At 39.1% G+C, this 20,331-nt stretch overlaps 1 protein-coding gene across 2 annotated transcripts in view; it reads left to right on the plus strand.

The window, feature by feature from the left end:
* The first annotated feature begins 1,054 nt into the window (after positions 1-1,054).
* Positions 1,055-20,331, plus strand: part of GLT1D1 (glycosyltransferase 1 domain containing 1) — a 708,692-nt gene continuing 689,415 nt past the window's right edge. For both annotated transcript variants that reach the window (XM_053701853.1, XM_053701854.1), the window contains exon 1: positions 1,055-1,339. In XM_053701853.1, the coding sequence (XP_053557828.1) occupies positions 1,272-1,339 (68 nt within the window). In that variant the 5' untranslated portion in view covers positions 1,055-1,271. The remainder of the gene's footprint in view (positions 1,340-20,331) is intronic.

A 20,331-nucleotide genomic window follows, 5' to 3' on the forward strand; every position in this document is an offset into this window, starting at 1 on the left:
ACTTTGTGTTTAAAGCGCCATTTTGAAACCTAGGTATTGTAAACGGATTGGTACAGCGCAAAGGATACCCACGGAGTGGGTTTGGAAAACAATTAAATTTGCAGACAAGATTTCTGATATACGGTAGAGATATGTTAATGAAAAGCTATTGATAAAAAGCGTATTTGGGGTAGTTAGTAACAGGCATAGAAAATATTTACTTACAGTGGCCCTTTAAGAGAGAGCCTTCAAGGGCTTAGAAATTAACACATGAGCCTACCTAGGTTTAACTTTAAACTAAGAATAACAAGAGAATAAAGCAAATGTGATAAAAGTAAATTAGAAAGTTGTTTAAAATTACATGCCCTATCTGAATCATGAAAGTTTAATTTGGACTTTACTATCCCTTTTAAGTCCAAAAACGTTCAGTATAGGTGGGGACACCACAGACTAAATCAGCTATTTATTTAGTGTTCAATGTCCCTTTAAGTGATTTTGCCAGAAATATTCAGTTAAAATTTGTAGTGTTTCCAGTCACTGATGGTGACCACAAAACAGCCAAATCCAAATTTCTTCCCAACCCTACAGTTACAAGCGCCACAATGTTTAACACTGAACAGTTGTGCGCACTTAAAGCGACACCATACTCAAAAAATGGCTATTATCCATATGAAAGAGCAAAATTCAGATTTATCTTCTGTGTACTTCCTACTAATTATCATTGGCTAAAAGGCAATTATTGTTAGCGCTCATAGACGAATATTACATCCACCTGATAATGATCAGTTCATATGTACTTCCTGCTTATGCTCACTGTTGCATTAGTGTAAGCAATGACAGTTATATTAGTATACATCTTGTATACGTTTAAACATATTTTTATATGAGTAATGAGTCTTTTACACATATTAACAAAACAAAATATAGTCACATGTATGCTGCACAAATAATTTATTTTACATTTTAACACTCTACGCCACGCATCATCCCTAAGAAATAATACTGCATATACGGCTGGTGGAACCATAACAGCAGTAACCGGTTTCCGAGGGTGCACAATAGCAAGATGGGATTGTGTATTTGTTAACATGGCTAGGGTCAGTGAGAAACGTGCAGGTGTATACGCTTTCGGTTCGCTTTATCTCTACACATTGGGTGTGTGTCATGAATGGTTTTAAGAGGCCAGAGAACCGGATCTGCTGATGTTTAGTTTATAACCAGAGGGACTCAGACGTGGCATAGCAGGGAGGCTCACTGACATAGAGAGAGGGCTTCCTTATGTGCTGTCCGCTATGAAGCTTCTCTTTCTGGCCTGTCTTAGAGCGCATACTGGCAATGCAACCACAGCACAGAGAATCAAGTAAGCATGCTGTAGGCTGTTACCGCTAATGAGACGAATACTGTAATACAGACACCAGTATAACTTCAATACTGACAGAGAACTCAGACCATTTGGTCATTAGGTGTAGTTACTTTTAATGTTTATTAACAGGAATAGCATTGTTCAGCGTTTTTTTGTATTCATTTTTTTTTTAAGAATACACGTTCAAAATAAAAACCGTGTTACACTCCAATGGTAATTGTGATTCTGAAAATATTACCATTGATTGTATAAAGGATTTCAATTATACTGTAGAAATGTTTGAATGATATACCCTTCTAATGTGTCATGATGTGTTATTTTCATAAAGTATGGAGTGATTGAACTCTGTACTAGTACTCACAGTCCTATTACTGTTTAGGAATGTAGTAATTTTACAAAATACTGTTGCTTGTGACATATCAATTCTAAAGACACATTTTGTACATTTGCTGAAGACAACATTCCATAGTGACATTTATTGATGCATAGAAACAAAACCACAATATTTGTTTCGGTGGTTTACACACATGCGTGTATGTAATATTTTAATTTTGTGATGAGTGCAATTAATAACTTAACTTTAAATGTACCAAAATAGTGGCATTGCGCATCTTAATAAATTAAAAAGCATTCTTGGAGTATAAAATGGCCTTAAAAAAGAAAAGAAGAAACAAAAGAAAACATTTTATTATTGTACTGTTGTTTGCATATACCTGTAACTGTGTTTTACCCCTGCAAAGTATTTGCAGTCCGCTCTAGAGCAGAAATGCTCTACTGTGAGCTAGCTGAATACATCTGGTGGGCCAATGACAAAAGACAGCAGTCAAAAGCTAGTTCCCAGTAGTACATTGCTGCTCCTGTACCTACCTAGTTATGGTTTTCATCAAAAGACACCAACAGCCCCTCTTTGGCATCAAGGGTAGTGACATTGCATTTTTACGATTAAATGGTTATATTAAACTGACAGTCAACAACAAAATGTTTGTTTAAAAAGATATATAACCCCTTTATTACCCATTCTCCAGTTTTGCACAGCCAACATGATTATATAAATATACTTTTATCCTCTGTGATAAATTTGTATCTAAGCCTCTTTTGACAGCCCCCTGATCACATGGATATTTATGTATTCTCTATTGACTTGTATTTTAGCCAATTAGTGCACTGCAGTGTCAGCCACAACTCCACGGTAGAGAGCACAATGTTATCTATACGGCTCACATGGATTAGCAGTCTCTTGTTGCGAAAAGCTAATAAAAAAGCATGTGATAAGAGGCTGTCTGCAAAGGCTTAGAAACAGGCAGAAATGTAGAGGTTTAAATGTTATAAAGTTTTAATATAACAATGTTGGTTGTGCAAATCAGGGGAATGGGTAGTAAAGACATTATCTATCTTTTTAAACAATAACAATTTTGGTGTTGACTGTCCCTTTTAAACTTTTGAATTCCTTCCATATATATATATATATATATATATATATATATATATATATATATATATATATATATATATATATATATATATACACTATTCATTAGCTGGTCTTTCTGCTTTTGACAGTGGAAACCTGTGTCTCCTGTATATAATTTCAGGAGATCCTCCTGTTTTAGTTTTAAAATGTCAGCCTCTCTCCTCAATATTCATTATGTCTTCTATATTTTAAATACATTTGTCAACACCTGTCTCAATACTGTTGGGTAAAATTATACAATCTTTTAGGAAACAGTTTAATCCAAGGTGGTTGTTTTGTGACATGACTGTATTAATACACTACTAATGTATAGATTTAGACATTTTTGTATAGGTTTAATTACGTATTGAATATATAGATGCCTTATCTAACAAGCCATTACATTCCCTCGTTTTTATTAGGGGTAAATAATATAAATAATATAAATAATGCTTGGGCAAAAGTGTTGCTCTATGAAACAGTTGATGAAACCTGTATTGTTAGTGTTGCTTTTAGAATTGGCTACGTCAATGTTGGTTTTGTTTTTTCAAATTCAGACATAAAAGTGCACTAACAATCTAAGTACTGAGAATACTGCGGCGGGGACAGTAAAAACGTTGAGATTTTTATAGAAAATGTTCATTTATGTGTAATAAAATTTTTTTCTATATACTTTAATTATTTTTTTCCTTATTTTTATGTTTATGTAGTTTACCTCTTGCAAATGTAAATGCACCCTGATATATATGACTTCTCAAGGCTAACCCTGAAAAAAAAATAATATATATATATATATATATATATATATATATATATATATATATATATATATATATATATATATATATATATATAAAAAGATACAAAAGTAACTCAGGCACCTCCAGTAGAATTAGATAAAACGAAAGTTTTATTGAAATCCAAGTGGTAAAAACAGACGTAAAGCTTAGTCTTTGCTGACACAGCCTTAATTCTTAACATACAGTGAATAAGGACTGTTGGGTTCCTGCCGCAGACATGTTTCGTGCTAGGATAGCACTTGTTCACTGCTTACAGGATACCCAAACTCCTCCATGTTTAAATAGGGAATTTCTTAAAGGGACATGTATAATAATTCAATCATCCTAATTGTTAATTATTTCCTTATTGATTTTTACAGTTCTATGTGAGCTTGGATACCAAAGTTTTGATACACTATCTCTAATTACTACTATTAAGTTTTAACTTATAAATTATCAAATTTTGTTAAGATTTAGTAAACACAATATTATCAAAGAGAATTATTTTTATGTATTTAGCAATATTATATTTAATACAAACTGTTATTCAACATATTGTTTCCAAAAGATATATTGCTAATTCTCTCAGCAATGGTACCATGCATGGTTTAAAACCCTATTTATATAGTTATTCACCTCTTTAATGTGCACTTTATAGTCATACCTACTTTATTTGGAGACGCCACACACGGAAACGGCTGAAGAGGAGCGGGGGTAAGTTAACTGTAGCGATACAGCTTATACAGTTGTAAATATTACGGATTGACCTTATATGATGTCAGATAATAAGGGAAGCATACAAGTATAACATCAATTGTATTAGCAGGAAGTTGCCGAATTATAAACATATATGAACGATAAGAGTGGTTATATTTCACTGACACAGCCAATTAACATTACGGTGGTTCATTTGTGATCATTGGTTTCCCTATTTATTTTTCACCTCATTTTGTGACACTATTATGAGAGTTTTTTGTACTGTGGACTGAGGATCGCAAACTAATATCTAAGAGTATTTAAGAGTTTTTTCTGAACACTCACATATAAGAACTGAATCAATTTATGTGATATTATAAGTGGAAATTTGACTGCAAAATAATATTAATCCCTCACACATTAATTTGAGTTTCCCTGATGTTGAAAGAGGAAATCTGACTGCAACATAACATAAGCTCTTCACACAGTAATCTGTATACCATCAAGAAACCAATAACCACTGGGTAATTCCTAAATCATGGGTGAAACATCATATGTACTCACAGAGTTTGGAGATGATTCACAAACATATGAGACAGAGGAGGAAATTGTGCATACACTAGATAGCCTCTTTTTTGAAATAGATTCTCTGAGAAAGAGGGATATAAAGCTGGAATTAGACATAAAGTCTTTTCTAATTTACAAACATAATCAAAGAATACCAAGAGGGCTACGAGTACGCAAATTTCCATCATTCAGAGTACTAAACACAGAATTCATAAGTAAATTGAATAATATCTTGGATACTTGCTCCTTTGCGCTCATTGAGCTCCTTATTGAGTTCAAACAGACTCAAAGAAAGGATTTACTGGAAGAAATGAAATCTGTACAAGAAAAATTAAAAGATATGCAACAAGATCCTGAGTTTAAACTCTATGATAAGAAATTTGAACAGAGTATGAGAACATTCCGCCAGGAATTATGGGAGTTTAAATCCAGAAAGATGAATCGGGATAAACAAGATTATGAACATCAAAATGTATACAGATGGGACAATGTGGACAACTTTGGAAGAGAACCCAAAAGTGGAAGAAGATGGTTTAGAAATCGAAATAAAAAGATCAAGCATGTCACGTTCTCTGATACAGAATATGAAGTGGAGTCATCTGAAGGGGAAACAAACACAGAGGAAGAAGAACCAACAGTATTGCAGGCCACATTTGAAGAACCAAAAGAAACACAGTCAAAAAATGGACAGACAGGGACACTGAATCCAGGAAGAAAAAAATACACAGAGGAAAGAGGGGGAAAGGAAAAAGAAGAAAAGGAGAAATTGGCACCCAAGAAACAACAAAAGAAGAAGAAAGAACAACAGAGGGTCTATCCAACGAGATCAGAAGTTCACAGAAAGAAATATGCATGAATAATAATGATGTGATAAACCTATCTGATGTGTCACTTACAAATGAAGAAATGAGAGTTTTGTCAAAAGGTCTCGGCTTTGTGCCTACACAGCATTTTAATTTATTCAACACAGTGCTAGATGTAAATCGCTTTGTTAGAAAACTGATGCTGCGGAAACATTTCGCAAATGCTGTGGAGGCACAAAGAGAGACAGGAGTAGTAAGTACATCTACTGAGGAAGGTTTAACCTTCTCTGAAGAGTGTTCAATAGTAGATTTACAGGAATTATCAGAAATAGGTATAGAACAACAATACATTACAAAAAGAGATCTAGATTTTTCTAAATTTAGAAAAAAGAGTAATTTTTACCCTGTGAATTCCAGAACACATCCTGTAGAGACCTTTCAAAAAGTGGTAGAAGGACAGCTTAGGGAACTTAGTGAAAACTCAAAAAAAACCAAACACAACATGACAATTAAAGAGAAAGAGGCATTACATAATATCTCTAGCAATGATAAAATCATAATTCGACCCTCGGATAAGGGCGGAAATGTCGTAATATTAAATAGATCAGATTATATAGCTGAGGCAAAACGACAGCTACAGGATGTCGAGGTATATAGCCGGCTAAAGGAAAATCCATCTATCAAGTACAAGGAAATCCTGAGTAAAATTGTTAATAGGGCAAGAAATAATAATGTAATAACAGCAACAATGGTGGAAGCATTATTACCGGAGAATATCACTATCCCAATATACCATTACTTCCCCAAAATCCATAAAAGCATGAGCAATCCCCCTGGGCGCCCCATTATTGCGGGCATTAACTCACTTAACGAGCCCCTGTCAGATCTCATGGATACCTATCTGCAACCCCTAGTTAACAAATTGCCTAGCTACATTAGGGATACCACAGACCTATTGTTGAAATTGAGACATATAAAATGGAAAGAGAGCTATATGTTCTTAGTGGCAGATGTAACCTCTCTATATACCTCTATAACTCATGAACAAGGGCTTAAAGCTATAGAGTATATGTTAACAAGCCAAAGCAATTATGATGACAACACTAAACAATTTATTATATACTCAATTGAATATTTGCTGACACACAATTTTTTTATGTTTGAGGGGAGCTTCTATCTCCAGAGGCGTGGAACCGCCATGGGGGCAAAGTTTGCCCCCTGCTATGCCAATCTCTTTATGGGATGGTGGGAGCGGTTCCACGTCTTTGGAGATGGTAACCCCCTCAAGCAAAATGTCATACTATATGCTAGGTATATAGATGACCTGATTTTTATCATTGACAGCGATGAAAAAGGAGTTGAGAATTTTTGTGATTATCTAAATATGAATCATTGTGATATAAAATTTGTAGGGGAACAAAACACAACACAAATAAGTTTCTTAGATATAGACATCTTTGTGAGGTCAGGCTCTCTAGAAACTAGATTATATAGGAAACAAACATCAGGTAACACTACCTTAGAATTCAACTCTTGTCATCCAAGACATACAATACATGGTATACCAAAAGGGCAGTACATTCGAGCTAAGCGTAACTGCTCTAGTCTTGAAGACTATAACAAACAGGCAGACATTATAACCGAAAGATTAATGGCCAGGGGCTATGAGAGTAGTATACTGAAAAAAGCCCGTAATGAGGTTGATCTGATGTCCAGAGATATGTTATTAGTGTACAAAGCTAAACGTAGTAACACTGATAATAAAAAATGCAAGCCAAAATTTATTACAACATATAGTATGGAATATCCTGAAATATGTAAAATTATTAGACGCAATATTCCAATACTACAAACGGATCCAGGACTAAAAGACATTGTCAGAGAGGGATGTGATTGTGTTTCAAGAAAGGGGAAAACAATTGGAAATTATGTGTCACCTTCAGATTGCACAAGGAAATCAGGCAATACATGTTGGTTACAGCGACGAAAAGGTTTTTTTAAATGCAGAAAGAAAATTTGTAAGACCTGTGACTATGTAACGGAGGGTGACACATTTATTTCAACTACCACAAATAAAACACATAAGATAAACTTTTATCTTAGTTGTACTACAACTCATGTAGTTTACATGTTGACCTGTAGGGGGTGCCAAAAACAGTATATTGGGAAAACTAAAAGATCCTTAAAGGATAGATTTTTGGCACATCTAAGATCTATTGAAGATCCTGAATCTGACACCCCAATTGCACGGCACTTTAGAGATAACCATAATTCAGATATAAAATTATTATCAGTTCAAGCAATAGACCATGTTCCACAATGGAGGAGAGGGGGTAGTAGGGAGGAGAAACTGGACCTAAGAGAGGTCTTTTGGATTTTTACAGCTGGTACCTCTATCCCCAATGGGTTGAATTTTAGAAGAGACATTGATTTATGTGTCTAACCTAATATATACCCCTTTAATTCTACCTAAATCTTCCTAATTTAACTATAATCTTAATTTCTATTTCTAAAAATTCCTCTAAATGAATCCCCATTTCATTTATTTAGGTGTCTCCAAATAAAGTAGGTATGACTATAAAGTGCACATTAAAGAGGTGAATAACTATATAAATAGGGTTTTAAACCATGCATGGTACCATTGCTGAGAGAATTAGCAATATATCTTTTGGAAACAATATGTTGAATAACAGTTTGTATTAAATATAATATTGCTAAATACATAAAAAATAATTCTCTTTGATAATATTGTGTTTACTAAATCTTAACAAAATTTGATAATTTATAAGTTAAAACTTAATAGTAGTAATTAGAGATAGTGTATCAAAACTTTGGTATCCAAGCTCACATAGAATTGTAAAAATCAATAAGGAAATAATTAACAATTAGGATGATTGAATTATTATACATGTCCCTTTAAGAAATTCCCTATTTAAACATGGAGGAGTTTGGGTATCCTGTAAGCAGTGAACAAGTGCTATCCTAGCACGAAACATGTCTGCAGCAGGAACCCAACAGTCCTTATTCACTGTATGTTAAGAATTAAGGCTGTGTCAGCAAAGACTAAGCTTTACGTCTGTTTTTACCACTTGGATTTCAATAAAGCTTTCGTTTTATCTAATTCTACTGGAGGTGCCTGAGTTACTTTTGTATCTTTCTACATACCTATACTGTGGGACAAGCAGTAACTACTCGGCAGCATATCCAGCAGATTTGGTGACGTCATTCCTCCCCCCCCCTTGGAGCTCCGAGAAGTGCCGTGAGAGAGCGTGCAGCGTGTAAGGAGGAGGTGATAGAGCGCGACGCTGCAATTGTTGTGGAGTATATATATATATATATATATATATATATATAATTACATATAAAAATGTGTATGTTTTGTTCTTTGAAAATGGGGGAGATGTGATGAGTGGGGGTGTGATGTCACTGGAAGGGGGCGTGGCCTGGGGCCGTTATAATCAGTGTCGCAGTTATCAAGCTGGATGTGTTATGCAGTCTGTTACTTCTATGCTCTGCAATAAAATCGATTTGTACCTTCCATACAGTGTCCTGCATCTCATGGCATGGTGTCAGAAGTACGTATCTGCGCTTCTGTTTCCTGATTAATGACAATGTCGAAATTTACTCCACCTGAGCCTTTTAATTTCTCAGCCTGCAGCTTATCAATTTTTCTTCGTTCTCTTGCTATCTTTATTTAAAAAGCAGGTATGTGATGCATAGGAGCCGGCCCATTTTTGGTTGAGAACCTGTGTTATGGTTGCTTATTGGTGGGTAAATGTAAGCATCCAATAAGCAAGCGCTATCCATGGTGCTGAACCTAAAATGGGATGGCTGCTAAGATTTACAGTCCTGCTTTTAAAATAAAGATAGCAAGAGAACAAAGAAAAATTGATAATAGAAGTAAATTAGAAAGTTGCTTAAAATTGCATGCTCTATCTGAATCATGAAAGAAAAAAATTGGGTTCAGTGTCCCTTTAAGGATTACTTCCAAGCTGGACAAAGAGAGTGGTGAAGTACATGTTAGTTCTCTTCTATACTCTATGGGGAAAGTGTTTAATGCCTTTTACATTCCAAGAAGGGGAATAATTTGACTTTGAGATAGTTATGAATAAACTCAGTGCCCATTTTGTGCCCAAAAGAAATGTGATTTTTGAGAGGGCTTGTTTCCACAAACGCGCCCAGCGTGTGGGGGAATCTGTGGAGTCATTTGTGCGCAGCCTGTATGAATTAGCTGAATTCTGTGAGTTTGGAGCTGCTAAGGAAGAGCAAATCAGAGACAGAATAGTTATAGGAATTGCAGAAGCCTCACTGAAGTTACAGTTGGAGGCTGAATTGACGTTAGATGGGACTATTAGGATGGCCCTCCAGAGTGAACTGGTAAAAAAGCAAATAGGCCCAGAAGTGGGTGCAGCAGACTTGTTGCACGTGGTGTAAGCGTACCCATGAAGCAAATGTTATATGCCCTGCTAAAGACAAAAGATATAGTAAGTTTAACCGGATGAGCCATTTTGAAGTGGTGTGTAAAACTGAGCATTAAAGAGATGCAGGTGGACAGTGACTAAGAATCTCAAGAGGTGTCCTTTGTAGGGCCTGTTGTAGAACAGTCCGGTTCAGACGAAGATTGTCGGGTTACCCTTACAGTGATGGGAGCCAAGGTTGCCTTTAAGATTGACACAGGAGCAGACATTACATTTATGTCCCTTGCAGCATTCATTAAACTTTCTCGACAGCCTCAGCTTGTGAAAGTCACAACGAAGGTTCACAGTCCAGGAGGCTGCATCAATTGTGTGGGAAAATGTCTCGCTAGCCGTACATGTAATCAGAGAGCAGTGTGTTTACAAACTATTGAGCAGGAAAGAAGCCTGTAGTCTGGGCCTCGTCGCCAGAATTGGACCTGTTGAACTGCGAGCCAGTCCGAATTTCACTTAAAGCTGATGCAGTCCCATATAGTATTACTACTCCTTGTAGAATTCCATTCCCGCTCATGCCTCAAGTGGAGAAGGATCTTCTGCGAATGAAGAACATGGTAGTTATTTTAGATGTGGCCGAAGCAACTGACTGGTGTGCTCCCATTGTGCCCGTTGCAAAGAAGAATGGGAAGGTACGCATCTGCGTAGATTTTAAATGGCTGAATGAGGCCGTGAAAAGGGAGAGATGTGCTGCCGACGCTTGAAGACATAGCTCCGATATTGGGGCAAAATTATTTTCTACACTTGATGCTTCCAGCGGCTTCTGGCAGATACCTATAGACCCGAAGTGCCGCAAACTGACTACCTTCATTACACCGGTAGGTCGGGTTTTGCTTTTGCAGACTCCCGTTTGGGATATCCTCTGCCCTTGAAATTTTTCAAAGAGAAATTAGTTCCCTCCTGAGGGATCACAAGGGCACGGTAGTCGTCATGGATGATATCCTGGTGTATGGGTCCACCCTGGAAGAACACAATCAGTGGTTAAGCTGTGTGCTGCAGACCATCAGAGAGTTCGCCCTGAAATTGAATAAAGAAAAATGCCATTTCAGAAAATCTGAATTATGCTTTTTTAGGCACATCATTAATAAAGATGGTATCAAGCTGGCCTCTAACAAAATCCTTGCTATTGAACAGATGAAAAGTCCTTCAGACGTACATGAGCGGATAAAAGTATTGGGCCTTGTGAATTATGGGGGTAAGTTCCTACCAGATTTGTCTACAGTGTTTCACTCTATCACCAAATTGTTGAAAAAAAGATGTTGCCTGGGTTTGGGGACCACCACAAGAAGAGGCCTTTACACTGGTCAAGTCCCTGCTGGGGTCTGCCACAGTGCTGGGGTTCTATGACCCTACCAAAAAGACTGTGGTTAGTGCTGATGCAAGCAGTTATGGATTAGGAGCCGCTCTACTGCAGTTAAATGAGAATAAGCTAGCTTGTTTACTGCTCCTGTACACTGATGGCTGCAGAATTAAAATACGCCCAAATTAAGAAAGAATGCTTGGCTGCGGTTTGAGCCTTTGAGCGCTTCCAACGTTACCTAGTGGGTCTGGAGAAGTTCAGTCTGGAAACCGACCATAAACCATTAGTTCCTCTTATTCCTATGTTATTGACAAGACACCCCTAAGATGTCAGAGACTTATGATGAGGCTGCTCAGGTTCAACGTTCAGGCAGTGCATTTGCCGGGGAAACAAACTGGTAGTGGCAGATACACTTTCCAGGCTCCCGCTGGCTGCTGCTGAAGGGTCTTCGACTGAGTCAAGTGTAAAAGTGTAAGTGGATTCAGTTCTGGCATCTAAATTCATCTCTTGGATGAAGTTAGAGCCGATAAGAAGGGAGACATGCCTTAACACAGATCTTCAGGAAGTTATCAAGTATATAAAAGGAGGTTGGCCCGAGAGCTGGGTAGCCTTGATGTTGTTGAGCTCTTACTAGTCATAGAGGGCACAGCTCACAGAGCTGGACGGTTTAGTGCTGTTCCAAGACCGCATTGTTATACCTGTCGGCATGCAGCGGGAAATGCTAAGCAGAATTCACGATGGCCACTTGGGCATTACAAAGTACAGGGAAAGGGCAGCTACAGTGGTGTGGTGGCCTGGGATCAGTACTGAAATTACAGGATATGTTTCAAAATGCGCCAGCCCACTCAGAGGAGAGCCCTTAATTTCCACCCCATTGCCTGCAGGCCTGTGGCAAAAGATTGCCACAGATTTGTGCAAACTCTATGGGAATAAATACTTGGTTGTGATCGACTATTATTCCAGATATTTGTAGATTGCACCCCTGACTGAGACCACTAGTCTGGCTGTCTTCACCCGTCTTTAAAAAAGTTTGTTTGCCCAGTACGGCATACCGATGGAGCTAGTGAGTGATAACGGGATGCAGTTTGCTTCCATGAAGTTCAGTTCCTTCAGCAGTGAATACGACTTCATTCATTCTACGTCAAGTCCGCATTACCCGCAGGTAAAGCAATCTGTGCCCTATTTAGCTCTCCTAGCCTATAGGGTGACTCCTATACAAGCCATGGTTTATAGCCTGGCACAGATGATGCTAGGACAACAGATCCGCACCACACTACCTTCTGTGGGTGTGTTCAAGTCAGCCCCCTCCTTTTCCGTTGGAGGAGGTCCCTAGAAGGGATGAAGAGGCGAAACGGGGCTACCGATTCTTTTACAACAGAAAACACTCTGTGAGACCTTTGCAGGAGCTGAATGTGGGTCAGTGTCAGAGTTAAACAAGATGATGAAAAGAAATGGAAGATGCCAGCCACTGTAATAGGACACTCCCCAGAACCAAGGTCATATGTAGTCCTTACTGAGGGAGGGACTGTCATATGCCGAAATAGAAGACCTCTTCAGCCAGTACCTGAGAGTTTGGGAGTGGATGCTTCGGAGCCACAGCCGGTGGGATCCCCTATTATAAGAGGGTAATTTCCCTGCAGCAAGACCACAGCGGGGATACTTCAGTGCTTTAATCGGACTCTCAATTACCTACTACTGCATCAGAAGATAGTTCTTGTAAAATTACGTCACGTGGAAGAGTTGTGAAACTTCCAGTCTGCTACCGAGATTAGCACTGTAGTTAGAGCAGTGACCAGAAGAATGGGCAGAATAATCCCATGGTCACTGTGGACTAGGGTAGTCTTCCCTGATACCCAAGACAGGATTGTATATTTTGTTATTCATATATGTGTTCTTTTATACCTTGTTATCTGTTGTATTCAGAAAAAAAATTGTGTATGTTTTGTTCTTTGAGAATGGGGGAGATGTGATGAGAGTGGGGGTGTGACGTCACTGGAAGGGTGCGTGGCCTGGGGCCGTTATAATCTGTGTTGCAGTTATCAAGCTGGATGTGTTATGCAGTCTGTTACTTCTGTGCTCTGCAATAAAACCGAGTTATACCTTCCATACTGTGTCCTGCATCTCATGACAAAGACGACTTGCTGAAGTTCAAAAAGAGCATCAGAATGGAGAAGAAAGGGGATTTAAGTGACTTTGAATGTGGCATGGTTGTTGGTGCCAGTTGCGCTGGTCTGAGTATTTCAAAATTTGATGATCTACTGGGATTTTCATGCATCATCTCTAGGTTTTACAGAGAATGGTCCGAAAAAGAGAAAATATCCAGTGAGCGGCAGTTGTGTGGACTAAAATGCCTTGTTGATGTCAGAACTCAGAGGAGAATGGGCAGACTGGTTCTAGATGATAGAAAGGCAACAGTAACTCAAATAACCACACAACCAAGGTATGCAGAATACCATCTCTGAACGCACAACACGTCAAACCTTGATGCAGATGGGCTACAGCAGCAGAAGACCACACCAGGTGCCATTCCTGTCAGCAAAGAACAGGAAACTGAAAAAATGTTGCCTGGTCTGATGAGTCTCGATTTCAGCTTCGACATTCAGATGGTAGGGTCAGAATTTGGCATAAACAACATGAAAGCATGGATCCATCCTGCCTTGTATCAACGGTTCAGGCTGGTGGTGGTATAATGGTTTTGGGGATATTTTCTTGGTACATTTTGGGCACCTAAGTACCAAGTGAGCCACGGCCTACCCTGAGTATTGTTGCTGACCATGTCCATCCCTTTATGACTACAGTGTACCCATCTTCTGATGGCTACTTCCAGCAGGATAATGTGCCATGTTACAAAGCTCAAATCTTCTCAAACTGGTTTCTTGAACATGACAATGAGTTCACTGTCCAATGGCCTCCACAGTCACCAGATCTCAATCCAATAGAGCACCTTTTGGATGTGATGGAACGGGAGATTTGCATCATGGGCGTGCAGTCGACAGATCTGCAGCAACTGCGTGATAATGTCAATATGGACCAAAATGTCTGAGGAATGTTTCTAACACCTTGTTGAATCAATGCCAAGTGGATTTTTAGCTATTAAAAAAGAATTGGAGAAAACAAGATTATGATGTGTTTCTTTTACCTGTCCCTTTTGTCGTCTGTCACAATAGCCATTGTGATTATGTAAGTTATGCATAAAGTCTCCTAGATAGAGGACTGGAGTGAAAACAACAACAATAAAAAAAAAAAGTGGACTTTTGTTTTGACTTGCCAAGACCAATACATAAAGAGGTTAACTTACTACTTCCTAATTTTTTTTTTTTTAAATATTTTATTTTTCCAATGCCAAGTACATAGACAAACATCTAGAATTACAGAGTCATTCAGCTAGATACAGTATGATGGCATGTCTATTCAATACATTAGCATCTCAGTTTTCCAGTATTTTTCCTTGGAGATCCTTTCTCCATCCCTTTTAGGCTCCTTCTCACACCCCACCTAATTGTTATTATCACTCACTAAGTTAGATTATAACATAAATCAGTTCTTGATATGCAGGGTAACATGTTGGTATCATACCTACTGGATACTTAATCTGATTCTATCTCATTCTTCTAATATCCATCCTGCCAGTTCCCCTCCCTCCTCAGAGCTTACCTTATTCCTGGACCCCCCCCCCCGGGTGCCACCCCGGTTCTCTATGTGTCTGTCCCTGTACCGCCACCGATCATGGTTGCTGATTCTGGTCTTTTAGGTAAATATGTTCCATTTCCCATGTAGTTGTGCATTCAGTATGTATTCTGTGTCTTTGAATGGATAGATTATTTGTTTTTGGTTCGCTGTGTCTAAAGTGGTGATGAAGGGTTCCCATTTGGTTATGAATTTTTTTGTTCTGTGTGTTATGTCTCCCTGAGTGTCCAGTTGCTCATAAATCATTTGTTTTCTCAGGGTGTCTTTGAGTTGTGTTAGGCTTGGTGATGCCTGTGACATCCAGTGCTGCAAGATGAGTTTTCTAGTGAGTAGAATTACATTGTTTATGAATCTTGTGTATCTCGGTATCTTCGTTTGATGGTTTAGAAATATCACTGACTCGTTTGATAAGTGAATATTTTCCCCTGTGCATGTTTCCACCCACCTCTGCACCATGCCCCAGAATTTCGTTAGTTTCGGGCAGTTCCATATCATGTGAGTAATGTTTGGGTTAGGGTTGGAACATTTCGGGCACAGCCCTGATGTATCACTCTTCCACTTGTGGAATATTTTGGGGGTTATGTATGCATTGTGGACTAGTTTGGTGTGGGATTCTCTTATGTCATTTGAGAGCGATGCCTCCCTCACCTCGACAAAACTCTGCACTACACATGTATCTGTGATGTCATGTCCCACCAGGTTCCCCCAGGCAGTTTGTAAATGTGCGATATTGGCTTTGTGTACTTTTGATTGGAGCGTGTTGTAGGTATGCGAGATGGAGGTCACCCCTCCCTTTGTCAACCTTAAGAGTTTATAAATGTCACAGTCTATTTCCATCATATTACCGGCTTTCAGTAGACCTTGCGCGTAGTGTTTTACCTGTAGGTAGGCGAAGTGGTGGGAGTTTGGTATGCCATAGTCATTCTGCAGTTCTATAAATGGTCTGACTGTGGACCCGTTACCTGATAAGACATGTTTTAGGGTTGTTACCCCCCATTTTTCCCATTGTTTAAATGGTTTAGTGGTAAATCCTGCGGGGAAATCTGGGTTACCCCCCAGGGGCAAGTAAACTGTACTGCCATGTGAGACTCCGAGAGTCCCACATAACTTCCACCAAGCCTTTATTGGATTACTAAAAAGGCCCGCCCCCCTGATAATGGGCTCTACCTGTGCCCTGTTCATGTGTGGGAGCATTTTAAGCGACCATGGTTTGATAAATGCTGTCTCCAGCGACTTGTTAGTAAATTGTCCCCCATCCACTAGCCAATCCATCACATATTTTGAAAGGGTTGCCCAGTTGTAATATTCTATGTTGGGGAGTCCTAGCCCCCCCTGCTCTGGTTGACATGTTAGCTTTTGGTAACTGATTCTATGTTTTTTCCCCCACCAAATGAAGTTTAGTGTCTTGAGATCTTGCTTATGAAGTAGCTCTGGCAGCATTTGTAGGGTGTAGAGAAGTTTGGGGAACAGGGTCATCTTTATCAGCCCTATCCTTCCTGTCAGGGTCAGTGGCAATGGCGTCCAATTCAGGAGCATTTGTTTGAGGTTCTGCAATAATGGTTTGAAATTTATTGTATACCATTGATTGGGATCTTTTGTTAGTTTAATGCCTAGATATTTAAACGTGTTTGTGATTACTTTAAAGTTATCTTCCAATGGTGTGTTAGGGTCCCTATTTAGTAGCCATAATAGCTCTGATTTGTCCTTGTTTATCCGGTATCCTGATATGTCACTAAACTCAGCTATCGTCGTCAATAATTTAGGTATGTTCTCTCTGGGGTTTTCTGTGTACAGCACCATGTCGTCAGCGAAGAGCGACAGGTGTATGGTGTCTCTGCCTATGGTCAATCCCTCTGCTTCCTTCCTAATCTTAATCGCCAGTGGTTCAAGCGCCAGGTCAAACAGAAGTGGTGAGAGCCGCCTGGGGGGTACTGTAAATGGTCTCGATAGCTCTCATGTAGGATCCCTTCAGTCCGAATTTTTTAAGGGTGGTAAATAAATGGTCCCATAGTATCTTATCGAAGGCTTTTTCTGCGTCTACTAGAATCAAACATGCCTCCCCCGCACTCTTCTGCCTGTTTCCTCCCTCCTGCTCCCAAAAATGTGATAATACCAGTTGTAGTTTTCTCATGTTTTTTACTGCTGACCTCCCTTTTACAAACCCAGTTTGATCTTCATGAATTAGGAGGGGAAGGACTTCTGCTAATCTATTGGCCAGTATTTTCGTGAATAATTTGTAGTCAGAGTTTAGCAGGGAGATTGGCCTATAGGATGCCGTTAACAATGGGTCTCTGTCAGGTTTGGGAAGGACCGTAATGTTTGCCTCTGCAAATCTGTTGGATAAATTTGTTTTCCCTTCTAGGATTGCATTAAATAGTAGGGCTAGGGTGTCTGCAGTTTCTGTACTGAGCATTTTATAGAATTCTCCAGGAAGGCCATCAGGCCCCGGGGATTTCTCTAGAGGGAGTGAATTGATAGCCTTGGTGATTTCTAATGGTTGGATTGGGGCATTGAGTTTTTGTACGTAGTCTTCGCTTAGCTGTGGCAGTGTCAAGTCTCTCCAGAATTGTTCTTTCTTTCCTGGGTCAATGTCTTGTGAGTCATATAAGTTCGAGTAGTATGAGGTGAATGCTTGTTGTATTTCTGAGTCTTGGGTGAGTATGTTGTCTTTGTCTTTAATAGCTAAGATGTTGTTAGGTTTCCTATCTAACCTAGTGAGTCTTGCTAATAGTTTCCCAGTACGGTTTCCATACCTATAGAATTTGGCCTGTGAGCGGTTTTGAGCGGAAATCGTGGTTTGGATGAGGTAGGTGTCTCTAAGGTCTTTGGTCTTTCTATATTTGAGTCTGTTCTGTGTGGTGGGATTACGCAAGTATTTGTTTCTGGCATTAAGTAATTGCCGCAGAAGGAGTTCCCCTCTCGCTCTACATTTTTTCCTAACTTTGGCTGCATATGCTGTCACCACCCCCCTCAGGACTGCTTTTGCCGTTTCCCAGAAAAGTGAGATATTATTCACATGTTCGGCGTTGAGGTCCCTATACACCAGCCACTCTCCTATTAGGTGCCTGCGCAAGTTAAGATCATGGTATAGATGTGTCGGGAATTTCCATCTATGTCCTCGTTTGTGTGAAATATCAGTGTCTATTTGTAAGGAGACTGGTGCATGGTCTGAGATTGTTATAGGATCAATTTTAGTATCTGTTATACGGGAGCAAAAAGATTTGGTGATTAGAAAATAGTCTATACGTGATAGGGTAGTTTTTGCTGGGTGTAGGCAAGTGTAGTCTCACGCTTCTGGGTTTCTATCTCTCCAGACGTCTGACAGTGACAAGGAGCCCTTGAAGTTGTGTAGGATACGTGTTTCCCTCTTAGATCCTTTGTATTCTATTCGGTGTTGTGATGTGAAGTTTGGGTTTCGGAACCTATCTGCTGGCGTTTGTGGGGCAATATTGAAGTCTCCCCCTACCACCAATGGAAGGTCTGCCAACTGTATAAGCTTGGTCTGTAACTGTGTGAGAAAAGTTTTCTTTTCAGTATGTGGACCATACACCCCACAGATAACCATTCGAAGTTCCCCTATTGTCATATTTACCATTACAAATCTGCCTTCAGTATCAACTAGAGATTGCGAGATAGTGTAGTCTAGACCTCTGCGGAAGAGGATCGCCACTCCTCTGGCCCTTTTTTTTTCGTAAGTTGTGTGTAGCACCTCCCCCACCCAGCCCTGTCTGAGTTTTTGATGTTCTTTCTGCGAGAGGTGAGTTTCTTCAAGTATTGCTATGTCTGTCTTTAAGGTGTTCAAATGTCTGAGTATAGCCTTTCTCTTAATTGGGGATGTAATCCCACCCACATTCCATGTGGTCAGTCTCATTTTATATGTTCGTGTATATTTATTTATGGTGTTTTATCTTCGTGGGTGAATCTTATGCTTGTGTAGTGTTGCATATTGATTCCAGAGTATACGTAAAGATGTGGTACTCACCGTTACTGTGCTTATTACCGGTAATTCTACCCTCCCCTCCAAGGTGGCACCCAGAGGCAGGCCCGGTCAGCTCTTTTCCTAATACAGATAGTTAGTACACAAAATTAAATGACACAAATGCGGTAAACAGTGCATACATTTAGAACTAAATGAACAATAACCTCCCCTCTTAACAAACCCAACAGTTCAACAATGGACTAACTTTCCTGTCCAACAATAAAGTGGGTCCCCCCCCCTCACTTTGCAAGGATACATTTCTTCATTGCAATATTGTTGCTTATCCGTTAATGATCATTTTCTATCGACCAGGCAAAGAACCCAGTCCTAAGCATCAGAGTCATCTTCATTTTCATTTGCCCCTTGCCCTCTCTCCCCCTCTTTTTGCAGGTGGAGCTTGAGCAAGTTAGGCGAGTCAAAAAACAGTGGTCCTCTCGAGGTTTGTAATCTCAATCTTGCCGGAAACAGTAAGGCTGCTGTTCTGCCCTGTTCTAACAGTTGCTACTTCCTAATTTTTTATCATACACCGCTCATCTTATATTTGAGCAGGACATATGCAAATAACAGAAATCGCCTTTGGCACACGTGTAGAAATGTTTTCATAATCATAAAGGGATAGTAGGGATAGTATACTATAATTTTGCTTATAAACTATTTATCTCACCTTTTATTGCCACTTTAAGCTTACATAGCTATATATGTTCCAAAAACACATAAAACCCTTTCTACCTTCTAAAGAATGTGTAGCTTGTGCCTTTATTTTCGGACTGGCTCTTAAAGGGAAAGTAAAGTCAAATTTTGAAGTTTATGATTCAGATAGAGCATGCCATTTAAAAAAAAAAAAAAAAAATACTTTTCAATATACTTTATATTATACAAATTGCTGTGTTGTCTCAGTATCCTTTGTTAACCCCTTAACCCTATTTATTAGCTGGGGCTTAGAACTATATGCAGATCAGTGCTAATTTGCAGGAATAAAGAGTCATAGCTAGGGTTGCCATCTCAGTCATGTCTTACTCGACCGTTATGAGTTACACATGCTGCAGGGTGTGTAGGGAGGAACATGCATTGTACCTCTGGACATAACACAGTGCTGCTCAACAACACTATCCATGTTCTTCCCTGCACCATGAGTAACTCATAAATGTCCAGAAAAACATGGCTGATTTGGCAACACCAGTCACACTTAGCTCTGTGCAAAATTGAAAGAGTCTAGTGTAGCTCCTTAAACAATTAGTGAGCTTTGTATAAAGTGAATG

This window comes from Bombina bombina, chromosome 2 (genome assembly GCF_027579735.1).
Source record: "Bombina bombina isolate aBomBom1 chromosome 2, aBomBom1.pri, whole genome shotgun sequence".
Classification (NCBI taxonomy): domain Eukaryota; kingdom Metazoa; phylum Chordata; class Amphibia; order Anura; family Bombinatoridae; genus Bombina; species Bombina bombina.